This window comes from Pyxicephalus adspersus, chromosome 5, assembly GCF_032062135.1.
Source record: "Pyxicephalus adspersus chromosome 5, UCB_Pads_2.0, whole genome shotgun sequence".
Lineage (NCBI taxonomy): Eukaryota > Metazoa > Chordata > Amphibia > Anura > Pyxicephalidae > Pyxicephalus > Pyxicephalus adspersus.
The window spans coordinates 64,908,280-64,936,091 of record NC_092862.1 but is presented as its reverse complement, the minus strand read 5'-3'; the positions used below and the strand labels follow the sequence as shown (position 1 = coordinate 64,936,091).

The following is a 27,812-nucleotide window of genomic DNA, read 5'->3' as shown; positions in this document are numbered from 1 at the left end:
ACTAGTGTGTGCTTGTTACTGCAATGCTTGGCAGTGAACATCACTTTTTTGCTGTTCATTCATCTTGGCATCCCACATACACTTTATGGATTTCTGTGCTTTGTTGTGCTGGGGAATGATCTAGATGGGGAGAAGATCTTTAATGGAAACCTTTAATGAAAAACAGATGCTGACAATGGCTAAGAATTAGTTGTCATGCTTGCCTCTGGCATTAATACTTTTTAAATTACTGACCTGTAACAAATTAAAATCAGAACTCTTGATCTGCAGACTTGTTCAAGGTTAATGACCTAGATAGTATGGAAGCTCCTGAAACTACCTATTCTTTTACTACAGGTTTCCTAAACATTTCACTGTACTGAAAGTAGTTTTCTTGTATCGTACTGCCTAATATCAAACATGGTAAGGTGCATGCTTCATCATTCCTAAACTGCCCATGATTTTTAAAACTATACAGATTTCATGTGCAAAGCTACATGCAGGCATTTCCCACTGCAATAGTATAAAGATAACCAACCCATTTTTAAATACATTCCTGAACATCATTATTTGGTGTTGGGGAGGTGCTGGAATACAGATTTAAAAAGAAAGGTAAATTATATATATATATATATATATATATATATATATATATATATATATAGTCAGTCTTGCATTTATATCAGAAAACACACCATTTCTTCCAGAAAATTGTTGCAATTACAAATGTTTTGGTATTGTTCGGTATTTTTCCTCCATCAAAAAAATTGGAGGAAAAAAATCTGATACATTCCACACAAAATGTCAAAAATGGCTTGGATAAATTTTTTGGCACCCTCAACTTAAAACTTAGTACATCCTTTGGAAGAAAAACCTGATGTTAACAATCAATGATTCTTTTACATCTCTCTACTGGAATGAATGAACTCCCGTGTGTCTGTGTTGGAGTAATGTGATCCCAGGCCAGCCAATCAAGATGGCCAAAGATAGTTTACCGGAAGGGAAGACAGAAGAAGATAGCAGCACTCTGCAAGGGACAAGGACAGGTAAACAAACAGGATTTAGTTCCCCTTTAACCTCCTTGCCGTTAAGCCCGACCTTCGTATGGGCAAAAAAAAAAATGGCTAGGATGGTTAACCCTGAGATTTTTCCCATCCTTACTTACCTGGTCCCCCTGTGCTCATCCAGCGTCGTGTTCGCGTTCCAGCGTCGTCCTCCGTCGATCGTCGTCCGTCAATCTCCCTCTCCAGCGTCGGGTGCCTTCGTCGGGTGCCAGCGGGACCAGTAAGAAGCCGACCGGTATCTTGTGTTCAGCCGACCGGCATCTTGTGTTCCGCCGGCCGGCGGATCACAAGATGCCGGCCGGCGGATCACAAGATGCCGGCCGGCTTCTTACCTGATCCCGCTGATCGTCCCGCGTCGTTCTCCTTCCAGCGCCGGGTGATCTCTGAAACAAGAAGCCGGCCGGCGGAGGAAAAAAAAACGGACGGCTCCTCCCTGCGTGCGTGATGACGTTGGCGCGTGTGCGGGAAATTCAAATTGAAACTCATTCATTTATTTTGTTTTGGATTCAATACAAACTCCTGTATCCAATCCAATACAAAATAATTCAAATAATTACAAAGTATATAACTGGTAAATTCAAACGCTCATTTTGTATTGGATTGAATACAAACTCCCATATCCAATCCAATACAAAAAAAGAAAAAAAAAGAAAAGAAAAGTAAATAACTTGGAAATTCAAATTCATATTTTGCACTGGATTGGATACAAACTCCCGTATCCAATCAAATACAAAATAATTCAAAACAAACCCCAATAAATACACAATCAAAGTTTTAAAAATTGCCACACTAGGGAGGTGTTTTAGAATAATATAGTACTTTACAATATACAGAGTTATTGCTTTTTCAGTATTTTCAGTATTTTTGATTTGTTTACATAGTCATGTTTAAGCTGATTTTTGTGTTTTTCCTTTAATTTTATTAAAAGTAATTTTTTTTTTTACATGATTGTGTGTTTCAAACATTTTTTATATTCATATTATCTACTAGAACCCCTGTTCGGACATATTTCTGTAAGTTACAGGTCTACAATTTAAAAAAAAATTTCATGAAAAACAGTGGATCACTTTTGGTACAGAAATCTAGACCTCAGTGTAACGCTCAGGTGGTTAAAGTCTATTGTCTTAATTATGGTTATATACATTTTTACTGACTGGCGGTGTCATGGTGGTCCCACCTTCTATTATCCACAAGCCAATATTGATTTGTACTTAGTAGAAGTTAGCTGCCTGCTTTGTAGTAAAAGAACTGTCTTCAGTTAGCTCAAACACAGCTAATAGTTGGTTCTTTTAAAAATGAATGTTGGATATTTGGGCCTAATTTGCAATCAGCCTAGATTTGTGCAATAGGAAAACAACCTTACACCAATGTCATACCAGAGCACAAGCTACAAATGAAAATGGCCCTGCTTCCAAGAGATATATGCATCAGTACACAAACCTTTTACCATATTCGTACACATTAGGGAATTAAAAAACAGCAAACATTAAGTATATGTATTTTTCTACCAGTTTATGTGTATCATTCTGAATTTACAATGAAGTGTCTTGCAGAGAAAAAAATTTTGCTTTTCTAAGTAAACTGCACCTTAAGGACCTGAGTCATCTGGAAAGAATTACAAAAATACTTTGCAGTAATTTAGTGCTCTATAGAAGTCTTACTGTGTCTTAAAGCAGCGTTCCCACTTTGCTTTTTGTTGTTAACTCCATATGCAAAAAATCAACCCATTTCGCTTACCTGACTTTTGTAATGAGCTTAAGATAGATATAAACCCTTCCAGTAAAATCTCATAAGTTTTACCATGTAATTTTTTTTTTGAATGGGCAGCTTTTAAAAAATAAAACTTGGGGATCCTGACATGAAGGTCCTTGTTCAGACCTCAAATCTGATGGTGAGAAAAGCTCTTTCCCAGTCTCCTAACAGTGCTCTTGTATTGTCACCCTTCTGGGAATTAACCATTTAGAATCACTTTACAGCAGTCTGGTGATATGTTGTCACCATTAGAAAAACAGTTATGAAAAATGCCATGTAAACAGCCGCAGCCGTAAAATGCTACAAAGAATAAAAAAGATGAAAAAATTGTATCAGAACATGGCTTTAGTTGGGGGAAAGTAGATTAAAGAAGGCAGAGTGGAAACTGTTTGCATAAAAGTAGCAGAAAGTGTAAGTGCTGACTAGGGAAAAAGGAAAATGTATGAGTGAACTAAGGTGTAAACATAGAGGCAGAGAGCAAAGTGAGAGCTGATCATTGACAGGATAGGAGGCACCTCCACAACCTAATATTGTTAGTGGGGAATGGAGCAAAATTTAGGAATGGTTGTTGTTGTCATTGACTGTAGAAAGAAAAGAAAGGGGGCAAGGAGCCCATTACACAGTTTTCAGCTACAGTATGAATAAACAAGTGCTGAACACACCAATAGCATTGTTCTATGTTCTTGTAAGGCGAGAAAGGAGAAAAAATTAGATGTATCTCACTGTGTCCCCTCCATAGAAAACTACAGAAGAAATTAGATGATGTACTATTGCAAGATTTTTACTCAAGATGATCATGAGCATCTTTGTGATGTTTAGGAGTTGCTATCACTATCTGCACACTTGTCTGCTCTTACAAACCAAAAATATCTTGAAAATAGCATTTTGTTGATATGTCCTGCTATTAATGTCTCTTTAGAACACAAGCAATTCAGACAATTTACAGCATAGTAGCAAGTCAGAATGGTGATCCCTGTGCTTACCAACCTTCTGGCTGCAAAAGTATTTATCAAATACTCTCATACAATTCTTACTGGCTATAAAAATACCATTATAGTTTTTCACCAAAAAAAAAAAACAAGTATTCAAATACACTATATATTCATTTGTCTAATAAAACTTAGGTTTATGTTGTTAAAGGAAGCCTCTCATCAAAAAATAAAAATAAAAAAATTGACCAACATGACCAACAAACTTGATAGTCGAAATAATGTTGGCTTGCTCAGTTTTTGTTGCTGGGGTACAATTTACATTGGAATGAATGATGGGCATATAAATTATTAAACTGTAATCCTTATGTCATACAAGTCAATAACACAGCAGAATGGCAAATGTCCATTATACTTAATGTTCGGACCAGGATTGAAAGAGGCGAACAATGCTTTAAAAAAGGTACATTAAAGGACCAGCCTGTGCAATTTGTGATAAAGAATACAATAAAATGAAGGACTATTACGGTGATCGCTGAAGTTTTTGAAAAGTACAAAGAGAAAATTCCACAATCAAACCTTTTCTGGCTACCTGAGATACTAGTTGGTTGCAAATTCTTAATGTATTAGCAAAATAACTAAAAGCACATATGTTATTTTAGCATTAAACCTAATATGTCTAAAATAGAAAGATTTGTATGTGCTGTATGTAATTTGAGACATGTAAAAAAACTGTTAAATTACTTTCTACAATTAAATGTTAAAATTATTGCAATGCCAATAAAACTTCATACTCCAAATGTGACCCACCATGATGTATAATTTAAAAAGATATATTTTCTTCATTTCTAAATTAACAGTCAAATCTTCGGTAAACTGCAGAACCCAAGCTCAAAGGGAGCACAAGCAGCCAATATTCATAAATTTATCCTACATGAATGACAAGTAAACCTTGTTATATAGTGCTGCTCTATCCAGGGGACATATGTTTGACCCTGGTAACTATGAGATGTAATTCAAGTAAGTTCAAGTAATGATTATTTGGTGGCCACATGTTGTCTGCTAGGAAGTTGAGGCGGGAAGCTGTGAATTTTCATTGACATGATGTTTCTTTGTATGCTTATGAAGTAACTGCTTGTCCGGAGAAGAATACTGGCAAAAGCTACACTTGAAGACCTCTCTGGTGTGATGGCGTCGTATGTGTAGGTCAAGACTTTTCTTCTGAATACTGCAAAAGAAGGAAACTATTGTCAATTTGTAGACATTAAAAATAGGAACCAGATCTTACTTACTATGCTACTTGGATGAGGATACTTTTTTAATACTTTATTTTTTTTACAATTGTGTGCTGTTCAATTCCTGAGAAACACGGGATATCTATGTTTAAATAGAATATGTCTGATCTAAACATATCTTATACGTATAAAAAGTACAAAAATCCCAATAATTTATTGACTTTTGCAACATATTTAAACAACCTAAGATCACATCTTCATTCAAACAGCGCCTACAGATTAAAGGTCATATACATGAATAAAATACATGGATAATTGGATATTTTAAATAATTTACTAAGCAACAATATCAATAGATGTAATGATATACTGGAGATTATTATTGATTATTACTGTGTTGAAAGATCAATTTGTGCTTTAACCTATACTTTTGAATAGATTACCTAATATTCTCATCAAGCACACTTTGATACAATGCTGACTACATAGTTGATTAGAGGACTGCAAGCTGACCACAATTAAAACCACAAAGGAACCCAAAACTATAACATTTCTATTCACAGTTGGTAGGGGATCCTTGCTGTAATGTACTTTTTGGACAAGTAAGGCTTTTTCATGGCACACCTCCCAGATGCTTGCAGTTTTTTTACCATCAGTAAATTTCTTGAGCCAGCCAGTCTTTGGAATTATATGCACCTATAGATTTAACCGTCTGATAGCGGTAGTCCCGAGCCACAGTGGGGGTAGCTAAAAAAATAAAGACTTACCTGGTCCCACCGGAGTCCTCCAGTGTCCTGCTGTCCGATCCCATCCTCTGGCCGCGTCCTCTTCGTCCGATCTGTCCCCTGGCGAGTGCGCTGACGTTCCCCAGGAATTCCTGGTGATGTTGGTGCATGCGAGGGAGCGTGGCTGGAATTTCAAGTTATTTTGTATTGGATTCAATACAAAATAACTGTATTGAATCCAATACAAAGTAATCATTACAATATAAATAAATATATATTATATATGCTACTGCAAAGTTATATTACAGGTTTCAGTATTTTTGATTTATTTAAAGTTTATTCATACATTTATCAAATATTGGACCTATTTAGGTGAGTTATGCCTAAGAATTACAGGTCTAAAATTTAAAATAAATTTTCATAAAAAGACAATGTACCCCTTTTAGACATATAAATCCAGACAGAAATGAACCACTCAGGAGGTTAAATTACAGTGAAATGATTGAGTTTAAAAATACTGAGATCTTTTAAATGCCTTGCAAGGATCATAGGCATCTACAGTCTCCTTTCTGAAGGGTTCAGAGAACTTGTTTGATTTTGGAATGATGATATTACTCACATCAATAGCAACAAGGACACCAGACCATCAATATCTGAGGTTTAAATAAGACAGGCTCTATGTGCATACTCCCCAGGGGGGAGAATATTGGTATCGCATTTGGAACACCTGATTCTAATTTCATGGATTTGTAATGGAGGTAATATATGGGCACATTTTTTTCACATGATAAATCCACATTTTTGTTAACTTAGATCATAAGAAGGAATATACTATGTACATTTTTATGTGTCATCTGTTTAAGTATATCACTTATCTGTAGGCACGATTTGAATGAACATCTAATGTTTGCTAAACAGTAACACTTTCTACCAGTTGTACCACCTTTTTTCACAAAGTTATAGGCTTAAGGACTCTATTGCATCATTATTTACCTAAGGGCTCTTTGCAATACTAAATAATAAAATCACTGACCCTAAACAAACACATAAACAGCAGATGTCATGGCACTGGATATTTCATGCTTGTTCTGGGTCAAAAACTCACCAAGTAACAATCCAAAAACAAGAATGGCAGTTCTAAAGCATGGTCCTTAAGAATTCAGTAACGGTGTCTCCCACATTAATTTATGCATAATCTTGAAAGTTTGTCTCACTAACATTTCACCAAGGTTTGAGAATGGTGCTTTTCTATCTCAAGGGTGGTTGAGTGCAGTGCTAGGCACTTAACAAGGATGCCTTATGTATGTACTTTGAACACTTGGGTCCTACATAAAATGATGAACAACATGTACAGGTTCAAGCACCATGTAACCAGAGAAACACCATATCTGCCAAGTGCCCCAGAACCCACAAGACAGGCCAAAAAAATCTGAATGTTTAGCACAGGATCCAAGACAAGGCAGTACTGAGTAGAGTACGCAGAGTACTGGACTGGTCAGTATAGCTCCAACCCAACAGAGAGAGGAGGCATTAGTACAGGAATGTATGAAAATTTTACTCCCAATGCTATTGAAAGGGGTTATTTTACTAACACTGACTCAAACTAGTAACCACTATTGACACACATGATAGGGTTTATTTTACTTACAATGACACCAATGATGAAACCTATTTTGTTCAGCTAAATAATTATTTTAAAGTTCAACTTTTGGTAAACAGATAAATACACATACTTATTATCTTTATATTTAAATTTTATTCATTCAGTCCTGAGATTTACAGAACACAAATCAACACCACAGCTCTGTCTAGCAAAAGAGGGGACCTGACCTTTCTCTGCTGCAGTTTAGTTTTCACTTACAGGTCTTCCCCCCACCCTGTCAATTAAAAATGAGAAGATGAACAGCACACAGTGGAGCCCATCTCTGTGTGACTACACTGACATGTCCAGGCATATTTAACTCCCAGTGACACCAACCATGAGGCTTATTATACTTCCTAGACCTAACTGATTGGGCTTATTTTATGCCACTGACACAATAATGGGGCTTTTTCATTCATATGGAGACCATTGTTGGCATTTATTTTACTCATACTTTTATACAAAGAACTCCCAGGCACTATTTGGTCTAAAACACAGCAAAAAAAGTGCTACATTTAACACAGTTAAAAGTGCTACATTAGAAACTACAGGCTGTGAATCCACATTGGTATTGCCCATGCCTACATGAGGTTGGTGGGCATGGCTCATTTTTTTTCTTTAACATCTTCAAGGTGTCCCCCTTAATTACTTTCAAATGTTGGCATCTTTGGAACAATCTGCTCACACACTATTGGTCTGCCTCTGTATTCCTCCCTGCTTTCCACATAACGTCAATGTTCCTCCTTTTCTCTGTACAAAGTTAATCACTGTCACCAAAAATGAAACCACAAAATAAAGGAAAGCTTTATAAATACTGACTGTAGAAACAAACTGTTTTAACACTGTATTACCTCTCAGCAATCCATTGAATGTTTTTAAATAATTTTGCTACATAAAGTGTTTTACATTTACATAAATTTGTTTACTGTATCATGGGAGTGATATGCTCCTGAAGTCCCTGCTCAGTAAATCTTGGTGGTTGCTGTCACATTGTAACATGAGTGGAAGATGGAACAGAACAGAATCATGTGAAAAGATGTTTAACTCTCATCTAGAAACACTGTGAAAAGCTTGCAGAAGCAAAAGTGTGGTTAGGTATTTTAGGGGAACCTTTAAATTTGATCACAAGGACAATAATTCTAGGATGGCATTAGCAATTCACAGATTTCTTTCACTTATTACAACAGCTTTGATGCTATTGGATTTTTCATTGATTGGGGAGAAAAGATAGACGAAGATAAATAAACGCACCAGCTATAAGAACAGTTTGGGCACTTGTAAGGCTTCTCATGTGTGTGAGTCCTGATGTGTCTGCGTAGAGAGCTGCAATCAATTGAAGCATATTCACATAAGTCGCATTTAAAAGGCTTCTCACCTACAAGAAAAAAAATTACAATTAGGCATAGGACAAGCTCATTTCTCAATACTAGCTCATCAGCCACAAAGCCAATTACAGTAAGTCTGCTTTCTTGTAGCCATCTGAAAATATGCTCGTATTAAAGAGTGGTAGGAAACGAATACGTCATGGTGCATAGCTTACAGCTGCCAACGTTTGGAGAGAATCCCACAGAAATAATTGCTCTGCAGAAAATAAAATTCCACAGCACAAGAACTAAGCAGTGAACAGTGAGTTAGGATTATAAAAAGTTAACATGTTGAAGCTGAATGCCTTCAGTCACAATTAAACAAGCTCCTATATTAAAATGGCTTACTCTGATTTCACTGCACACTGTATGCTTCTTACAGTGTGTATTAGATGCTGCAGTAAGGTATATAAACCTCCCTTATTCCTGGCTTTAGGATGTCCAGCATCATCTTGCAAATTCAGTCTGCTTTGGAATGCCCACTCCTTCAGACTGGCATCCACTCACCATGGCATTTTGATATTTGTATAGTTCCTCACAAAAGCCAGAACTTTGCTTGTATCAGGATTGAGAGGCTTGAAGTGAAGTACTAAAGCAGGGTGAGGTAAATGTTTTCAGCAAGCTATATACAGTATTCTTTAGCAATATAGGGAGCTGCAGCTGAGGTCCCATATACCTTGTATGTGACAACCAACACATTTTCACAAACATCACAAATATGACGTGGGAGCTTTGCATTAAAGCACAATTTTACTAAAATGCTGTACACCTCTCACTTATTGTGAGTTCAAGATAATTTTTAATTATTTAGTAATCCTCATTTTGGGGGTCTTGTTTTAGCAGTGAATCTGACATTCATGGAAACATTCACTGGTGAAAAATGAATTACTGCCCATGAAACACATGGATCTGGAAGATTCTCAATCAGGGAATGTCAAATGAATTCTTCTAATTATCCTGACAAAAATAAAATGAAAAAATAGAAAATATTAGAGCTCGATTAGCTTTTAATTGGGCTTTATAAATTGCAATGCTGTTATTAAATAGAGTGTTCTTACAGCAAGAAAAATAACTGTTCCATGGAAAAAGGAAAAGCTCAATATACAAATCGGAAACCCAATACTGTCTACTCATGGCTGTTATAAGGAACTGTCCAAAAGCAGTGCTTTGGGATGTTTTTTACCTGTGCATATTAGTCAGCAGACAGAAGCAGAGGAAACCTGTTATTAAGGGCTAAAATAAGTCCAAGCCATGATTTTACCACAATGCATACACCACATTCCCTGCCAATACTTACAACATAGTTAAAGGAAACCTGCCATGAGAGAAGCTAGCTTCCTAGCCATGATGTTGTGAGTCACACATATCCATAGGAATTTCTTCCTGCTATATTGACTACAGTGTCAGAAGCAACAAGAAAACTGTCACCTAATTCCTAATGCCATCACTGCTATTCACAACATCATGTACACTATCAATGGACTCCTATTTATTATTTACTAAAGTGCTTTTTAATCCTGCATCTGAATTATAACCAAAACCATTTTTTGGGTAACACTTAAAAATCCCTTCTATGGTTTTGCTTGTCCTTTGTGGTCCTTGTCCCATATTTTCCCTCATTTTAAAAGGAACACAAGAGAAATTTCAGAATTGTCAACTAAACAGGTCCTAACTGAATGATTCACTCAGCACTAAGAGCTTGTTGATAGAAGTAAGGATATTTACATTCTGATTGTGACATTGGGCTGTTGAGCAGTGTATGTTACCCAAATCAAGAAGTCATCACAAATTGCAGTGACAGGAACAGTTTCCTGTTAAACAAAGCATGACATATATACAAAATGATGACAGACCTAAAGCTCTGTAACAGCTAGAACCTACAGGCTGGGGAGCTGGTGAAGAAAATTTAAATGCTTACACTTCAGAATTTTTTAGCATTGCGCTGATTGGTCTTTGTCCAGGGTTCTGCTCTCTTTTTAGGAGCAATAACACAGGTAATGCAATTGTTAAGGGGCATAAATTATAGATAAAATGAATACATTAGAAGTGAATCTAGACTTTAGTGAAGAAAATGTAGCAGTTGACCAATTGTGAAAGGTTTTTGGGGGGTTCAATTGGTTCGATTAGATTGGGTATGTTAGTAAACATTGCTTGAAAGTACACACGTTCCATAATGTGTATGAATGATGGAGAATCAGATTGGATTTTTACAAAAGGTTTATATCTGGGATAAATAGTCTCATCACATACATGCTTGCGCAGCTATGAGTACTTGATTTAAGAATTAGGGTATTGTCTAGTCACTAAGGGTATGGGGACAGAGGAAATCTTTTCTTGCTTACAGAAGATTCATTACATCATTTCATCCTTGCCAAATTTATCTAAAAAAAAAAGGTTTTTCCACTCTGTAAATGCGCTGTTCTTCTCTTAAACCAGTCACAATGGTGCCATGAAGTGACACGTGGTAAGGGTACATAAATAAAAGTTATGAAATGCCAGGTTTAAGCTCAACCAAACTTCCAGTAAAATTAGCATTACGCAAATTGTATCAAAACAAAAAAATGTAAAAGTCTCAGTCAGCCACAGCCTCTATGGAGAAGATTATCCACTGGTAAATGCTGTAGAAAAATGTACTGTATGCAAACCATGTCCTCTTTGCAGAGGTCTGACATGCCCACTGCGTGTTGGAAATAGAGCTCTCCAATCAAGTAGGGAGCATGAGCTTTGCTGATTGCAAAGCCATTAGTTTGTTTAAGCAAGCATGTTGGATCACTGCATAGAATCTACTGGTTCTTTAGAGAGAGAGAGCAATGATTCTTTTCAGCAGCTACCAGGGGATAGGCTTTTCTACTTAAGCTGCATAAAACTTTATATCTTATCCTTTTCCCCCCCTTTGATGGTGTCTGTGGATAGAGCTATACTGCAATTCATGCAGATGTGGTATTATTGGATCCAGTTCTGCACCACAACGGAATACAGCTCACTAATGTCACTACAGGCTGCCTCTGACAACGAAGGATTCTCCCCATAATTTCTTACCTTAGTGGTGAAATCTGGTCATGAAAACTCCCAGCTACGCATCCCTACTCCCTAACCCTTCCCATACCCCCTACCCATACTGTGCTCTCTCTTTCTTTTCTCAGGCCATTTGTTAATTCCCATAAGACACTGTGTTTTTCTTTATTGTTGTATGCTATATGTTATACCTTTAGTCATGTAGGTGGGATTACAGTTTGTCTCAATACTTATTTACTTATTTTTATATAAACAGGACAGTCAGTTCAGGCACTAGCACATTAGTCTAACCCCACAGGCAGAAAGCATCCAGTTACATGGTTGTTTATCATGTACATCATTAGATAACATTTTAATAGTGTAAGCTTTGATTTATTTGCATCATGCTGTACATAGTTTTTAAAAAATGTACAATTTCTTACATAAGTATACTATCTTGCTAGTCTCACCCGTGTGAATTCTCATGTGCTGCGTCAGAGAAGCCTTCAGCCTGGTTTTATATTCACAGTGCTGGCAGTGAAATGGTTTTTCTCCAGCATGCACTCCCATGTGTCGCTGCAGAGCCAATTTAGATGAACACTTCCTGCAGAGAGAAGAAAAACTTTGTCACAACCTAAACACAATAAGCTCATTTAACTGAACCAAATTAAATCATGCACTATTGCATCATTTAAGGGTGGGGACAAGAACACATTATAGAAGGACATAGATTTAGACAAAAGGTAACTTAAGATGTTTTTTCCAGTTGCTAACTTCATTATAATTTAATTTACAATAAATAAATTCATCCAACACAATAAGCTATGGAGCTGTTTACCTGCACTAAAAATTATTCAATTGTAATGTGTTTCCCTGGCTCTCCCTGTCATTGAGTAGCAATCTTCATTACCAGCTAAATACGTGTTAGGATTCTACCTTTACATTTGCCTCCTGCACAGCCTCTAGAAACCCTGTAAAATGTCTGAAATTTCTGTTTGGAAATTTCTGAGTATAGAACGCATGCCTGCCTCCCAAAAATGCAATGCTTAATGCCTTAATAACCAATTGCCAGGGTACAAGCACTGTTAAGTGGCGTATGTACCAAGTCTTCTGCAAAATAGACATACAAAAATCAACACCTTCACGGGTCTCATGGGGACCTCATGACATACATCAGGATTGTGAACAGCACTATAGAAGACAGTAGCAGTAAACCTATGGTGCCTTGTTGGCTTCTAGAGTTAAAACACAATACAGGGCAGAAATGACCCAAACAATGGCCTCAAGCATGACAAAGCAACAACCTTGCCTTAAAGACATATGACTATGAAAGAAAGATTACACTATAAGCCTCTATGAGGGTCAGCCATTGTAGGGAGGGTCAAGAGGTGTCAAGCCTATAGACATTGTAAAGAGCTGCTTAATATGTTGGCACTATATATAAATGTAGGATAATATTAATAACTCTGTTTTCTTCACTTCAAGTATGCAAAGAGCACTGGACCTGTAACAGCTAGTAACTGTTTTATCTGGATATTATTGATGGACTGAGCCAATGGAAGCAGCTTTCCAACCATGGAAAGCAGCAAAAGAGGAGTAATGGATCCTTGAGATGTGAGTGATGGATGGCTGATCACTTTTTTTCTGACGTCTGCATCCTGGACAAATCTTAGCAGTAAATAGTTTCTGTGTGACTGTAAATAAATGACTTGTATCCTAGAAACTAAGGTACTTAACCAGTTATACCATTTCCATATTCGTTTTTCTGTGCAAAATATGTTTATACATGTGTGTTTCTATTTGACATTTAAACCTTTTACTTTAGGAAGTGAACAGAGAATTGAGTGAAGCATACATGAATAAAAGAACAAAAGGAAAACTAAGGGTATCAAAAGGCTGGTTACTTTTTGTCTTATTCATTAAAATAAAACAAATACTTCCATCTTCATGCTCCAAAGGCTGGAAGTTGGACCCAAAATCCACTGCCCTTGTGCACATGGCAATTGCATATCCATACTTACCCCCCCCCCCCCGGTTACTTTTTACTAAGAGGTGTGACAGATGTTTGCACATCTATGAACTTTTCAGCAGAAGGTAATTCAGCAGAATGTAATTACATCTGTATTCATTTACCCTCACAAAATGTCTGCAGAATAGCTATATTCACAATTTAATGGCTCATCAGTGAGGCTCACAGTTTATTGCTAAAATGCCAGATGTTTCCTTTTTTCAATTTACAGTCTTTTATTTGAAGAAAATATTAAATGAAACCCATAGACCAACAGAAAACTGCAGCAAAAAACCTACAATGAAGTGAAATACATCAAGTATGTGAAGAAGAAAAACAAATTATACAGAGAAAAACAGACGTGGGTTTGCTGAATATGTTTTGTTTAGCGATAAATACCCACTGAGCAGCAAGATTACACATTATGTTTTTTTCTCTAATGCACGGTTGTAGAAACAACTCTGATATGAGGCTAACAAGACTTGAAATGGTCTGGAGTCACCTTGGGTATATGATATCTAATTCCAAGAATCTCTGAGGACTATTAAAATACTTTGTATAAAGTACAGTATTTCAAAAAATAAAAACAACAAAATTATTCCACACAATCACTGTGTAACCTGATAAAGCTCATGCCAGTCACTGTAGGTAATACAATGCAAGAAAACTATAGTAATAAAAAAACTTCGATACAGCTTTTACAGACTTTATGTGCAATTTTAGGTATTGTGCAGTGAGTGACACAGACTATTACAGACTATTAAATTTTTTAGATTTTTTTTTTGTAATTTTCTTTTTTAAGCTTTTTAATATTATTCTAATTATACAAGTATATTTCAGTTTGGAGAGCAATATTCATATACAAACTAAGCATCTCTGTAGGCAAAAAAATGATGTATTAAGGTCCTTTCAAAACAGAAACAGATTCCCGAACACATATTAGTAAATGTAAGTATACTATATCAAGTACACTTGATCACAAAAATGATTTTTTCTTTTACAGCACATTTGGCAAATTAGTATATTTGTAATTGTATACTAGGTAGTTCTCATGCAGAGGATGTCTGAGCTGTGCTCAGTTTACAAGCAGAATAGAAGAATACTTGCATTTCCCCCTGCTGGCACCTTCCTTTTTCTATAAAAGCTGTACTCGTGGCTACACAAGAGGAATGGTTGGAGAATGAGCCAAACATGATCTCATTAGGGGTGGTCAACCATGTAATCTGACAAAGCGCATGATAACAATTTTCTCAGGCAGGAATTAAAGCTGCAGCCTAATTTAGTAGCAGAGATGGGTATACATTTAATTTTCCCTGCAGAAATATTTTTACTGAAAGTTAATTAGTAACAGCAATGGAAATGACAAGGGAAGTACATTCTCCTATTTAATTATACCCAATTAAAAGATACAGAACTATTAATATTAACATGTATGCCAATGCAGATCAACTTTCAATAAAAAAATCAAATCAATGTATGGTAATGTTTTAGGACATTGTCTTAACAAATGTTGGCTTTTTAAATTAAAGCTGAAATTCAGACATATTTATAAATAAGTTATTAAGTACGGTATATATCACTGGGGAACAATTTTTTTTTTTTTTTTTTTTACTTCTGCTTTCTTCTGAAAGTACAGTTAGTTTTCTTCTATGACGTCAGGTTTTTTCTCTACTGCTTATATTAATGCGATTGCTGTACTGTGGATTTGTGTAGGCTATTCATTTACACGCAAGACAGTGTGGTCAGAGGTTGTGCGCTGCTCTACGTAGTGAATGAGCAAAATTTATTTTTCTACTTACACACGTATTACTTTTCTTTCAGATCATGTCTTGCTCTGCTGTTTCTAGTCGTAAGTGCTAAAACAACCCTGATTCATTTTGTTAAATCTGTGGCAGTTTCACCATTCACAGGGTACAGGACTAAGGGCGAACATCAGCACATTTGTAGAGCAAGCCTATTTGGCATATTTCAAAGTTAAACTTGGTGATCAAGATAAGTCTTAGGCCCCTCATAAGGTGTGCAGTGTGTCCAGGGTTTACGGATGTGGACAAAGGGAACACGTGATAAGATGCCATTTGGTATACCCATGGTTTGGCGAGAGCCAGGAGATCATTTCAGTGACTGTTATTTTTGTATAGTGAAAACTTCAGAATATAACAAGAAAAATAAATGTAACATAGAGTATCCTAGTCTACCATCGGTTATACGCCCAGTGGCTCATTCAGATGAAATCCCAGTGCCAGTTTTCGTTACATTACCCTCTCTTAAAGAACATGATTATGATGATGAACTAGATGACAACAATGATAAAGAGTTTGAAATTGAAGAGGACTGAGTGATTTAGCACGTGATTTGGGACTATCAAAGAAGGCTCAGAACTCTTAGCATCAAGACTGCGTGAGAAAAACTTACTTGAAAAAAGGAACAAAGGTATTGTACTTTCGAACCAGAGAAATTGCATTTTTGCAGTACTTTAGAATGCACAGTGGTTTGTGTATTGCCATAACATACCTGGTTTAATGGAGGAATTGGAAATTCCAATCTATAACTCAACTGAATGGCAACTATTCATCGATGACCCAAAGCAGAGCTTAAAGTGTGTCCTCCTTCACAATGGCAATAAATTTGGGTCAGTCCCAATTGGCCATTTAGTTTCTCTTTGTGAAGAATATTCAGACATAAAGAGAGTCATTGAGTTGTTGCAATATCACCAACATAATTGGGTCATCTGTGTTGACCTTAAAATGGTATGCTTCCTTCTTGGCCAGCAACACGGATACACCAAGTATCCCTGTTATCTGTGCATGTGGGACAGCAGAGCTCATGAGAGTTATTGGATGTAAAGGAATGGGCTTCCAAGATCTGCCCTAAAACCAGGTGATCCAAACATTCTACATGAGCCACTTGTTGAAAGAATATTATATTCCCCCCTCTCGTTAAAGCTTTGCCAACTGAAGGAGACTGTTTCAAGTACCTCATTTTGGCATTTCCTAGCCTGTCATTTGAAAAATAAAGGCCGGTGTGTTTGATGGTCCACAGATTCGGCAGCTCATCAAAGATGAACATTTCATCGGGACAATGTCAGGAATCAAAAAGAATGCTTGGTTATCATTCAAAGCCATTGTCAAGGACTTTATTGGAAACACACTAGCAAATAATTACACAGAAATTGTCCAGAAACTCTTGGAGAGCTACAAAATGCTTGGTTGCATTTTCTGCATAGCCATCTTTCTATCTCCCCAGAAAACCTTGGTGCAGTCAGTGATAAGCAAGGTGAACGATTCCACCAAGATTTGAAGGTCATGGAAGCATGGTATCGGGGTAGATGGGATGTACATATGATGGCTGACTATTGTTGGAGCATCCCGCAGGATTGTCCTAACACTGAACACTCCAGGAAAGGCTATAAGCATAAATTTTTACCTTAACCGCTTACTCGATTATATTTCAAATGTTTTACTGTAAAAAAAATGTCAGAGTAACAATAAACCCTTTGTATGAACAAAATAAATTTAAATAGACAGTACATTCAAGTTAATTATTTAATTGTATGAAAAAATGGAAGGGTACCCTGTATCGTAAAAACTGGATGTGATAGCAAAAAAACTGGGGTAATTTCTAGATTCACCAGCCAAAAATTCGTAAAAAAACAAGTGTAAGATCTAACTCAACAAAAAAATACAATCCCCAGTGTATTTAATTAAAATGTTTGTATAAAGAGCTCACAGAAGTAGAAGAAAAAGAAGCACATACAGCCAATCAGTTGTGTTACTGAACAAGAATAAAGGAGGAGAACAGAAAATAACAGAGACAAATAAATGTTTATTATGTTGGTAGTAGAGGGGATTGGGGGGGACCTCTTTGGCTTTGACTGTCAATGTTGTATTTGAAAATTTTTTACTTGTGAATATATAAAATCGCAATCCCACACGCAGGGCTCAGGCGTCCACATGGCTACACAGTGTGTGTGTGTGTTTGCCAGTGCTGACATAGAGGAAAGGTTTGCTAAAATAATTTACTTGATGTGTTGATGCAAACATTTGCTCATTGCTCAAGGCAGATTTACTCAAGGAATTTCTCACTCCAAAAAAAAGTGTTATTATTTACATATTTTATCCAGTCCCCCAGGTATGGGGTCGTGAGTAACCCAAACATAACATTTCCTGGGACTGAAGACAAAAGCAAGAACCAAGATTATCACATCTTGGTGTACACAAAGAAGACTACAGCTTTAGTATTTGGCTAGTCAATCCATATTGTGAAAACATACTGAATTAGCATTTTGACCCTTCTGGTCCGACAGAGTAAACATGTTCATGGAAACCAGAGATGTATGATAAAGTATAAAGATCTACATGACTGGTGACCCACAAGTGTAAAATTGTGACAACAATAAAAAAAAGTTGCTAGCAAGTAGAAAGTGCTAGGAGGTTCCTGCATATACCTAAAAATTGGAATATGCCAGCGCTTGGGTAGTTCAGAATGGTTCTTCTTTTGTAATGCACCACTAGTTCCCATTATTTTTTTGGCTTCTATAAACTGGTTTTCCTCTTTAGTACAAAGTAGTATATGTCTAAGCTATGAAAAGAAAACTAGTTTAAATTAAGAACTAGGCAGTTTAAAAAACGTTTTTATATCAGTGCAGTGCATAAGCATCATTTTACTGCAACATTTTACAGTGTCAGCAAATGAACTTCAAATTATTTACTCTAATGTTGCAAGTAAAACAATGCCCTGATAGATTTCTTTATGAGCGGTGGGGGTGTGGTGAAGAGAACTTCATAGGAAATAAAATTTGTTATTGGGATCTTTCAGGGGCTCTCTGTTTTTTAACTGAATGTTGTAGTGAGATAACAGCTTGAGGAAGCAAGATAAGTTAGTCACAACAAAGCTGTTAAATTGAAACCCACACATTTTTATTAATGGTTATTATGTACAACAAATTAATTCCAGTTTCTTACAAACATGCTTACACACCATTAAAACAAGGATTTGTATAGCACTGCAATATACAATATTTCTTGCCAAATAATATTAGTCATCAAAAAATAGATTATTCCAAGCTAACCTCTAGGTGACTTATGTTTTTTTACTGTGTATCTTTCACTTTGTTAAAAGAAAAAACAAAGAAAGAAAAACAATTGCTTTGAATACAAATGTGCCATAGGTGATAAACTGAAGACAAAATAAAAGAATGAAGGAAAACATATTGGAACCCATGAGTACTTAAAGTGGATTCTCAGAATTTACTCCTCGGCATGAATAAATTCCTGGATGTTGCAAGTTTATCTTCAGTATATTTTTTAATTGTTTAAAAGAAATAAATAAATGTACCTCATTGGAATACAGCAAGATTAGATGCCTGTGGGGGCTAGAAAGTAGGTATGTGTTTTCTTTTTAAAAGCATCACATAGGCTTTTAACAAAAAAAAATGATGCAAGAGGCCATTTCAAAGTTTTGCTTTGTAAAAGCTTGTCCTATGTGCTGTTCCTGGGGAAATGGAGTTTGTATATGCTTCTGTTTGCATGATTTTTTTCCCACATCCCAAAAACATTGGGCCTGATTTATTAAAGCTCTTCAAGTTCCAGCAAACCTGGAATGGTTAGCAAATGTTTTTTATCCTGGACCAGACCCATTCCAGGATTGCTAGATCTCCCAGGCTCACTGAAGAAAGTGTTATCTTCCCAGGCCCTGGTGAACTTTAAAAAATCAGGCCTGTTAGGTTTGGTTATTGACTCCACTTCAAAAATTGTCCTTAGACTGTGTTAATGAAATATGACTACAGTAAGGACATTGGATTGAGCCCCTTTGAAGGACAGTTAGTGTATTGCTGTAATAAAAGTTAAAATTATTAATATTTTGGAAAGTCTTCATGAAAAAATAGCCACAACCGAGATTACCACTGCTTGATTAGTATTGGCACTTCACTCACTTTAACACCAATGTAGAGTCTAGCACATAAGAAATGTTAGGTCATGTAATTACCAGTGTTAAGAGTTGCAATGCTGCTTCCCACAACCTTAAAAGGTTTGTGAACATGTGGGACAGGCAAGACAACTTCTAAATGAGCCAAAAAAGAAACACTTACCTTTTGCAGATGTCACAAGCAAATTCTCGTTTTGGGGTAGTTTGTGAATTAGCAGAATTTTCTGGTGCAATGGTACTGTTGTGGTTTACTGCTTTTACTTTTCCGTTGTTACAATCTCCATTATATTGTTTGCGATGAAACCTCTTTTTGTGCTTACTCATTTGACGAGTGCTCTTGAATCTTTGATCACATAATGGACACAGAATAAATCTATGTTTTCTGTGCTTTAATGAGTGGGCCTTTAACTGCATTCTACAACAAGAAAATAGAATTTTATTAACCTTCATGCATTGTGCACAATGAAAGATACAACTAACATAACAAAAAGAACACCACCTAACGCTCTAAATCATAACTCTAGGCATAAAAAACCTTATCTAGTCTAAAGCAGTAAAACCACCCCTATCTTCAAAAGGGAACTCCCTACACTAAAGCTACGTACACACTTCCAATTATTATCGTTGGAAAACGAACGACGAACGTTCATGCACGATATATATGAACGATCGTATAGCAACGATTCTGCACATAGAGTTAACGACACGATCGTTCGTAGATATTGTACACACAATAGATACGATCGTTTGAGCGATAGAGGAACTATGTGCACGACAGGAAAGTGAACGGACGTTCGTTCATCACGCATGCTCTGACCATGGACGATCAACGAACGACCGTACACACGAACGATGTTCAACGATTGTCGTCCAATACAATCCGTCGGTCCGGTCGTTCGTTTCCAGCGACTTTCCTCGTTCGTCGGCGTCGTTGGTTACTTTTTTACGAACGATTTTTTGCCCAATCGATCGTTCGTCGTTCGATTGGAACGATAAAAATTGGAAGTGTGTACGCACCTTTAGAAAATCAGCTAGTTTACATCACAAGATTAGTGCTCATCTGGGCAGCCAGATGAAATTACTGCAGGTCTTAAAGACCATGGTGCCACAGTAATATCTCTGTCTCCCTTTACTCCTGGATATTTACAACACACACAGACCAATGCTTTACTTATTGGCAAGAATAAGAAGGAGGCTTGCATGTGAACAATTGCTAGGGCCTGTCTGACCTGACCCATAGCCCTCCATACACTAGTACAGTTAGGATAAAAATTTTTGTAACTCACAGAAATATTTTCTTTTGGTCAAAATTATGGTTTTCTGGCAAAGATGTTTGCACTTTGTTTCCTGTGAAGGAGGTCTAATGCTATAATGTGACATTTCCAGCATTACTAATTCTGGTCAAAAAGGATAATACAACACCTAGTATAGTAGTACAAGGATCATTTTGTATTAAGACCAAAAAGGGTTATTAGATCTCCAATAAGACCATTTTAGAGTCTTAAGCAGTGTTCTCCCCAGCCCTCTTCTAGCTGGGCACACCACCCAACACTTTTCAATAACCACCTGGCTGTTTTTTTTTTTTATTTTTTTTTTTTTTTGCTGTTACTGAAAAGCTTCTTCCCACCCAGCTTAAAAAAAAAATTCTGGGGAAAGACTTATTAGAATCCAACAGACACAGATGGGCAGGCAATTGCTGTGCCAGGTAAGCAGAATGGGGAACTCACCAAGAACATTCAAGAATGTAAGGTGGTTAAATTCTAATACCTTACAAAAAGTTAGGGATCGGTCCTAGGTGGAATGACATGATTGGATGTCTGTCTGTGGTATTACATAGCAAGTAATATAGAGGAAGTAAACTTGGAATACAAGAGGTCCTTGTATAGTATGAGTTTTATTTTGAAGCAAGGTAATGTGTAAATATTCTTTACGTTTATTCCTTGGTAACCTTTTGCTGATGTCCCCACAGGGCCAAGAATAGATCTAAATATTGTTTGGACTGTCTAGCAAATTTCTTATGTTTAAATCTGCTGACACACAATGTTATGATGAGTGACAACAGTATTCTGCCTGCTAGATGATCAGGTAATAGTATGCAAAAAAGCATATATTTATAGAAGAATGCCACTCCACCATGTAGAAAACGGGTAGATAACACGTACACAAATAATACAGTATTTCAAAGAAAATAAAGCAAACCTGTATAATTAACAATGATGTGATCTTATATTTTGATGGCTAACCACTGTCTAAAAAGGAGGCACTGGACAAAGAATGTGATGAAATGAAAATGGCAGCGGTGACAGAAAAGGGGAGAGCCAATCTAGCATCACTGAAAAGTGAACTAGGAGGTAAGTCTGTCATAATGTGCAAGTTTTCTGTGCACACTGCAACAACTGCTGAGGATTCGGTACTGCTTAAACAACAAGTGATGGTTTGTTAATGTTAACAGACCTTACAGTACTCAATATTCCAATATTCTGTAAATCAAACTATATTTATGAAATACTAACTCTTTGGAGAATCTTTGCTTGCATATACTACAAATGAAGGGCTTTAACGTGTTATCATGATTACCCAAATGTTCATAGACTTTATTCCATTCAGGATCTGTAAAATAATAATAATAATTAAAAATACACAATAAATGGTTAGTAAATGCAGGCACTAAACTTCATGAAAACAGCTAAATACCAAGAAAAAAAAATAAATAAATGGCATTTTACATTATCAAAAGATTGATATTTCTATATATCTAGTGCTGAGATTTATGGAGCCATGCCACACAGCACAGCCAGGTAGACTGCGATACTTCCAGTAAGGGAATACAGTGCTGCCCCTTCTCTGCTCCAAGCCCGCTGACTGGACAGTGAAGACTAATTATGTTATTTCTCTGTTCTCTCCTCCTATCAGTATTTTGCTTGCCAACATATTCACAAGCAATACACTTATCGGCTTTGGCTCCTGTTCCTCCCTCTTTAATGCTACTGTATTAGGTATAGCAATCCGGGCCAGTGTACATTTATTACATCTGCAAGGGGAAAGGGGGTCTACTAGTGTAGTCTTTGCCTAACATCACAGCATCTTCTGGCATCCAGAAAATAAATTTATTCCCGGCCACTTTATATGGATCATTGCACTGTGATTGGCCATCAGTTTATTTGCAGTTTTTGATCATTTAAAAAACTACTTTAAGAAGTAGATAAACTTGAAGCTGTATTACTGAAACAAGGGAAGCATCAGCAATCAATTTTACAAAGATAAACAAGAAGGAACATCAAAAGACTAATTACTAGGAGGTGATTAAAAAAATAGCAAATAAATGCTGATTACCTTGACTTCTGTAATAAACAAGGGGAAAGCAGTAAAATGTAGTCGCTGTAAACCATTAATTCATCTCAAAATTATCACAATGAACTTTAGTCTGAGTGGGTTGGATCGCATCCATATTTCTATATCTAATTAAGCTAAATTCCTCACTTTAGAAAAAAAAAGGAAAGACAGAAAATGTATTCTGTTTTTAGAGTTTGCAGTAATTAGGCAAATTGTGCCAACCACATTGGATGCTGATTTGGTAGCTTCATCTGTCTTAGCTCAAGGGGGCACTTTGGCATCTTCATATTGGCCTGATTTAACCTGTGGCTTTAAAGCATGAGGTATAAAAATACTGGAATACTGAAATTTTTGATCTACTTGGCAAGCATGGATTTTTATTGCACTAAAATTGTTAAATCAAAGGTAATTTAAAAATAAAAAACATCTAAATCAGATTACCAATGACACATACCTACTAGTCCACAGTGGCAACACTTGAAGACATCGTTGTGATGGCAAGTCACATGAAGGTTTCTGACATTTTCACTGTCAAATGATAAAGGACATTTGGTGCACAGGAACACCTCACTCTTCTTGTCATGCCCTTTAATGTGGCTTTTCCATGCACTCTGTGTCATAAACCTTTTTTCACACACCTGACACTGATAGCTTTTTCTTACTACATGGTGGTCTTTTATGTGTTTATCCATTTGGCTCCATTCGGTCATGAGACAGCCACAATACACACACTTGAAGCCATTGCTGGGTTTGTGGCACTGCATGTGTATTTTGTAAGTGTCTTTTGTTTCAAGTTGAAGCTGGCAAGTTGAACATACATAGTTTGGTTTCTTAGCTCTGTCCTCACTGTTCTGTCCACTTGTCTGGGATGGTGGATTGGCTTCTTTCGCAGGTCTACTTTCTGTCCTCACACATTCTCCGGCTGTACTGCTTTTTGGAAGCTTTGCCTCTATTGTTGTAGGAATAGGTCGTATACTAGAAATCCGATAAAGCCCAAGAGATAGGAGGTGCTCACACTGTGCATCATCTTCATCTTTGCTTTTGGGTGAATTTGCACTGCTCGATGGTGGAACAGAGTCACTAGGGACAGACTCGTCTAGCTGGAAGTCTGACTGTTCTCCTTCAAATAATGAATTGGCTTCACTTGCACTGGCTATGTTTGTGTTAGCACTTTGCCCCCCAAGGCTTATATCACATGATGCAGGGCTCATTGTGTTAAGCATCCTATAAAGGAATGGCATTTTTTCAAGGTTTTCTTCATTTTCCTTGTTTTCCTGTGCCATTTCTTCCGCAATAGAATCATTTTCTTCTTGGTCTGTGTTCTCTGGATCAAGATGCGTTTGATCCAACTGGTGAACATCCAACACGTGATGGCAAACTTTGTTTTTCAAGCTGCTAGTAAATTGGCATAACTTACACCTGTAAATCTCCAGAAGAAATACCTCTACCAAATTGGCTAACCTTGCATCAAAGTTTTCTGCGCTGGATGCATAAAAGCAAGATGTTGTAATCTCTGCACTAATGTGCAATGTTGCAGGAGTTATAGTCTTAAATTTGAATTTTATTTCATCCATTCTAAAAAAAGGACTTGCAGTGAACCTATGAAAAGGAGAAAAAAAAAATCTTTTATACTTAGTCTTACAAAATGAAGAGCTACACATATATATGTGGCTCAGTCTCGCATATAACATAATTTTGAGGAAACCCAGGTAAAAATCTATTACAAAATAGATAAAATATATCTGCCAAATAATTCAAAATACTGTACCTTCAATGTTATGATCCAGCCACCCTTCCAAGCTATATAAGGACAGGAAAGGAAATAACAACAAAGTGGTAAATCCCACAATCACTGAAACATTCCCTGGTGGAGAATAAGTTACTGTCATTGAAACACATGGACCTGGAAGATTCTCCACAAGGATATATTGAAGTGAATGTAAGATTCACTGCTTTATAAAAAGACCCCATAGACGTGTTGCCTGCCTGTGTCTGAAGAGTGGCAGAGCTGTAACAATCAACTGTTCAGACTGGCTGATCAATTGCAATGATATTGGAAAACAATGACTGTATTTAAATTTACCATGTTTTTAGCACCTTGGCAAAGGTTCTCCTTCAATACAAGGTAACAATAAAAGAAAAAAACTATAAGAAAAAAAAGACTTCACATTTCATGTTTTTGTTTAAAAACAAAAGTATCTTTTGTCAAGAAAAACCCAGCCTATAAAAACCTTCATGTAATCCAAGCACCAAAAATCACATTATCTTTGAATACCTTGAAAAATTGTGTGGCATTTGTAGTGAACCTTAAAACAAGTTATTCTTCTGTTAATTATTAAATAGATTTCAATTATTCTTCTATTAAAATAAATACATTGATTGCAACTACAGACCACATTGGGAAAATTGCTAGTTACCTGCCTTTCTCTGACTTTTCGGCTTTTAGTACACACGTGCAATGGTTCTCGTCTCAAGGCCGATATTGGACAAGAATCTGGCATGTGTACAGTGCTCGTTGTCCATCGCACGAACAATCGTTCGATTTTAATCCCCCCCTTCACCTCCTTTTTTTCCCCCTTAACTAGAGCTTTATACACAACTTCTATTTACTTTCCAGTGTGTGCTATGTGAGCTGTTGTCCTTCTCCCAGCAGCCTTTCAAGTGTAATTCTATCGTCATTGATGTACAAGCCGTTCATTGTGGTGTTGGCGATGCTCCATTTGCATGGGTATGCACACTTATATTGTAGCACACAATCAGTTACCACATAGTGGCTAAGGGGAGTTCAAATTCTGAGAAGGAGATGAAACATAGACACTGTCAAAGAGAAAGTTGACCACTAACCTGAAATGACAGGTAGCTCATGCATATATTTGGAAAGAATGAAGAAATGTTGGATGTCAAGCCATTATTTATTGTACTATATCTTCCTTCACTTCCTGTTCAAATGACACTGGAACAAATGCTTCAAAGGAAGACAGGTTCTATTTCCCTAATATCCCTAGGAGCACAAACAGCCATAAGAACCTGGCAAAAAAACCCTAAACATTTCTCACTCTGTCCACCACTAAAATAAATATATTTGGCTGTAGATGCAGCTTTTCACAGTTATCCCATGAGCCTCCTTCCCCTAAACTATGACACCCCAACCCCTCCACAGATCCCTACTGACCAAAGGGTTGCGGTCCCATCGTTCATTTACCTTCATTGGTGTCCTGATGATGACGGCAGATCTATAGATCTCCTACAGTCCCCTTCCCTTCTTACATGAGATAACCTGCTCTTCTTTTGGACTTGTTTGGTTACTATCTATGCCAGGAGTGTTTAACTCAAATACACAGTGGGCAAAAAATAAAAACTTAGACAAAGTCGTGGGCCAAACTTGAAACTGAAAAAGCACCGCTACTACAATTCCCTGCGTCAAGACAACAGTCCAATGTGGGGCTTAATGGTATGAGTGGCTGGAACTCCCTCTTCACTGAAAAAGCACCGCTACTACGATTCTCTGCGTCTATAAAACAGACCAATTCAGGGCCACACATAGTCAGAGAGGCCCCTGGTCTATAGGAGCGAGTGATGCTGCTACTACAATTCCCGGCATAACTTGCATCTATAAAACAGTCAAATGCGGGCCCACGTACAGTCATAGAGGCCGCTGGTCTATAGACATAAGTGATAATAGGAATTGTAGTAGCGGCGCTATTTCAATGCAGCGGCGGGCCAGGTGCAATTCATATTTAGGATTCCTTTGGGGGCCAAAGAAAAAGGACGTTGCAGGCCAGAGTTTGACACCTCTGATCTATGCCAAGAACTTGCACCCCATCCCTCACCTCCCTACACATGTAACAACCAGGGAAGGACTGAAAAGAAAAAGAAAAGATTGCCACTTCTAGGCAACATGCTGAAAGTACAGTAAATGGACCCATAAATTGGCAGGATTGCTGTAATAACTGAGCACAGGACCACACAATATGACAACAGGATCTGTGTAATGGGTTAGTTTATCCCTGATATGACAGTGATGGGGTGAGATAATTTTACCACTCGGGGTATCCAGGGATCTGTGTAATGGGTTAGTTTATCCCTGATATGTCAGGGATCAGATGAGATAATTATATTACTCGGGGTATCCAGGGATCTGTGTAATGGGTTCATTTATCTCTGATATGTCAGGGATCAGATGAGATAATTATATTACTTGGGTATCCAGGGATCTGTGTAATGGGTTAGTTTATCCGTGATATGTCAGTGATGGGGTGGGATAGTTATACCACTCGGGGTATGCAGGAGTGAAATCACTGTGTTGAGGACAACACTAGTAACCAGTTTTGTGCTTAAAGTTGATTTAGAAATAGGAAGAATGAGAACTATTATATTATCTTACCTGCGGGAATCCAATGGAAGAGAACTAGATCTGATGACAGGTCCACTTTAATGTGCAAGCTGTATAATGATATATGAATAAATAAACTTATTTATTGTATCCCATGCTCAGCATAAGTGACATAAAATAGTACAGAACTAGTAAAGCAATAAACAAGTAGTAGTGTAATGAATGCCAATATTACAGCTGTTTTATATACTGCTTGTATATCATATTGTGTACACATTGCTGTAATACAATAACTCTTCAGGTAATCACATTCACTGGCTGCCTTGTATTCACATCCCACAGATGTCTCCTTATAAACTGCACACCCCAAACAAAGCCTCACACAAGAGCTCTACTCACTTCCATGTAGAAGTTATCACCTTGCAATGGACCGGCATCAGCTGTCAGCCCCCACATAGCGTTACATGAGGCGAAAGCTTCCGGCAGCTCAGCTCTCTTCCTCACTGCCTGTTGCTCTCACTGCCGAGCC

The 27,812-nt window shown here is 37.1% G+C and overlaps 1 protein-coding gene across 3 annotated transcripts; it reads right to left on the bottom strand.

The window, feature by feature from the left end:
* Window positions 1–1,904: 1,904 nt before the first annotated feature.
* Window positions 1,905–27,812, bottom strand: LOC140331062 (uncharacterized). Of its 3 annotated transcripts, XM_072411772.1 has the most exons (8): window positions 27,683–27,812; window positions 27,335–27,393; window positions 23,405–24,549; window positions 22,131–22,227; window positions 19,781–20,032; window positions 12,128–12,288; window positions 8,578–8,701; window positions 1,905–4,952 (listed from the first exon to the last, which is right to left on the bottom strand). In XM_072411772.1, the coding sequence occupies exons 3-8, from the start codon at window positions 24,522–24,524 to the stop codon at window positions 4,787–4,789; spliced, it is 1,920 nt and encodes a 639-aa protein (XP_072267873.1). In that variant the 5' UTR covers window positions 24,525–24,549; window positions 27,335–27,393; window positions 27,683–27,812; the 3' UTR covers window positions 1,905–4,786. The 3 variants fall into 3 exon arrangements, with proteins under 3 accessions (XP_072267873.1, XP_072267871.1, XP_072267872.1); XM_072411770.1 differs by lacking the exon at window positions 27,335–27,393 and having other exon boundaries at window positions 27,683–27,795; XM_072411771.1 differs by lacking the exon at window positions 27,335–27,393 and having other exon boundaries at window positions 12,155–12,288; window positions 27,683–27,795.

What these genes read in the sequence shown, in the direction of transcription:
- LOC140331062 (XM_072411770.1), bottom strand. Translation starts at nt 27,720, where the DNA reads ATGCCGGTCCATTGCAAGGTGATAACTTCTACATGGAA. An exon ending in TTGCCACTGTGGACTAGTAG is followed by an intron (nt 22,228 to 23,404) that starts GTATGTGTCATT and finishes ATTATTTTACAG; the next exon opens with ATCCTGAATGGAATAAAGTC. An exon ending in CCAAACTGTTCTTATAGCTG is followed by an intron (nt 4,953 to 8,577) that starts GTGCGTTTATTT and finishes CTTCTTTTGCAG; the next exon opens with TATTCAGAAGAAAAGTCTTG.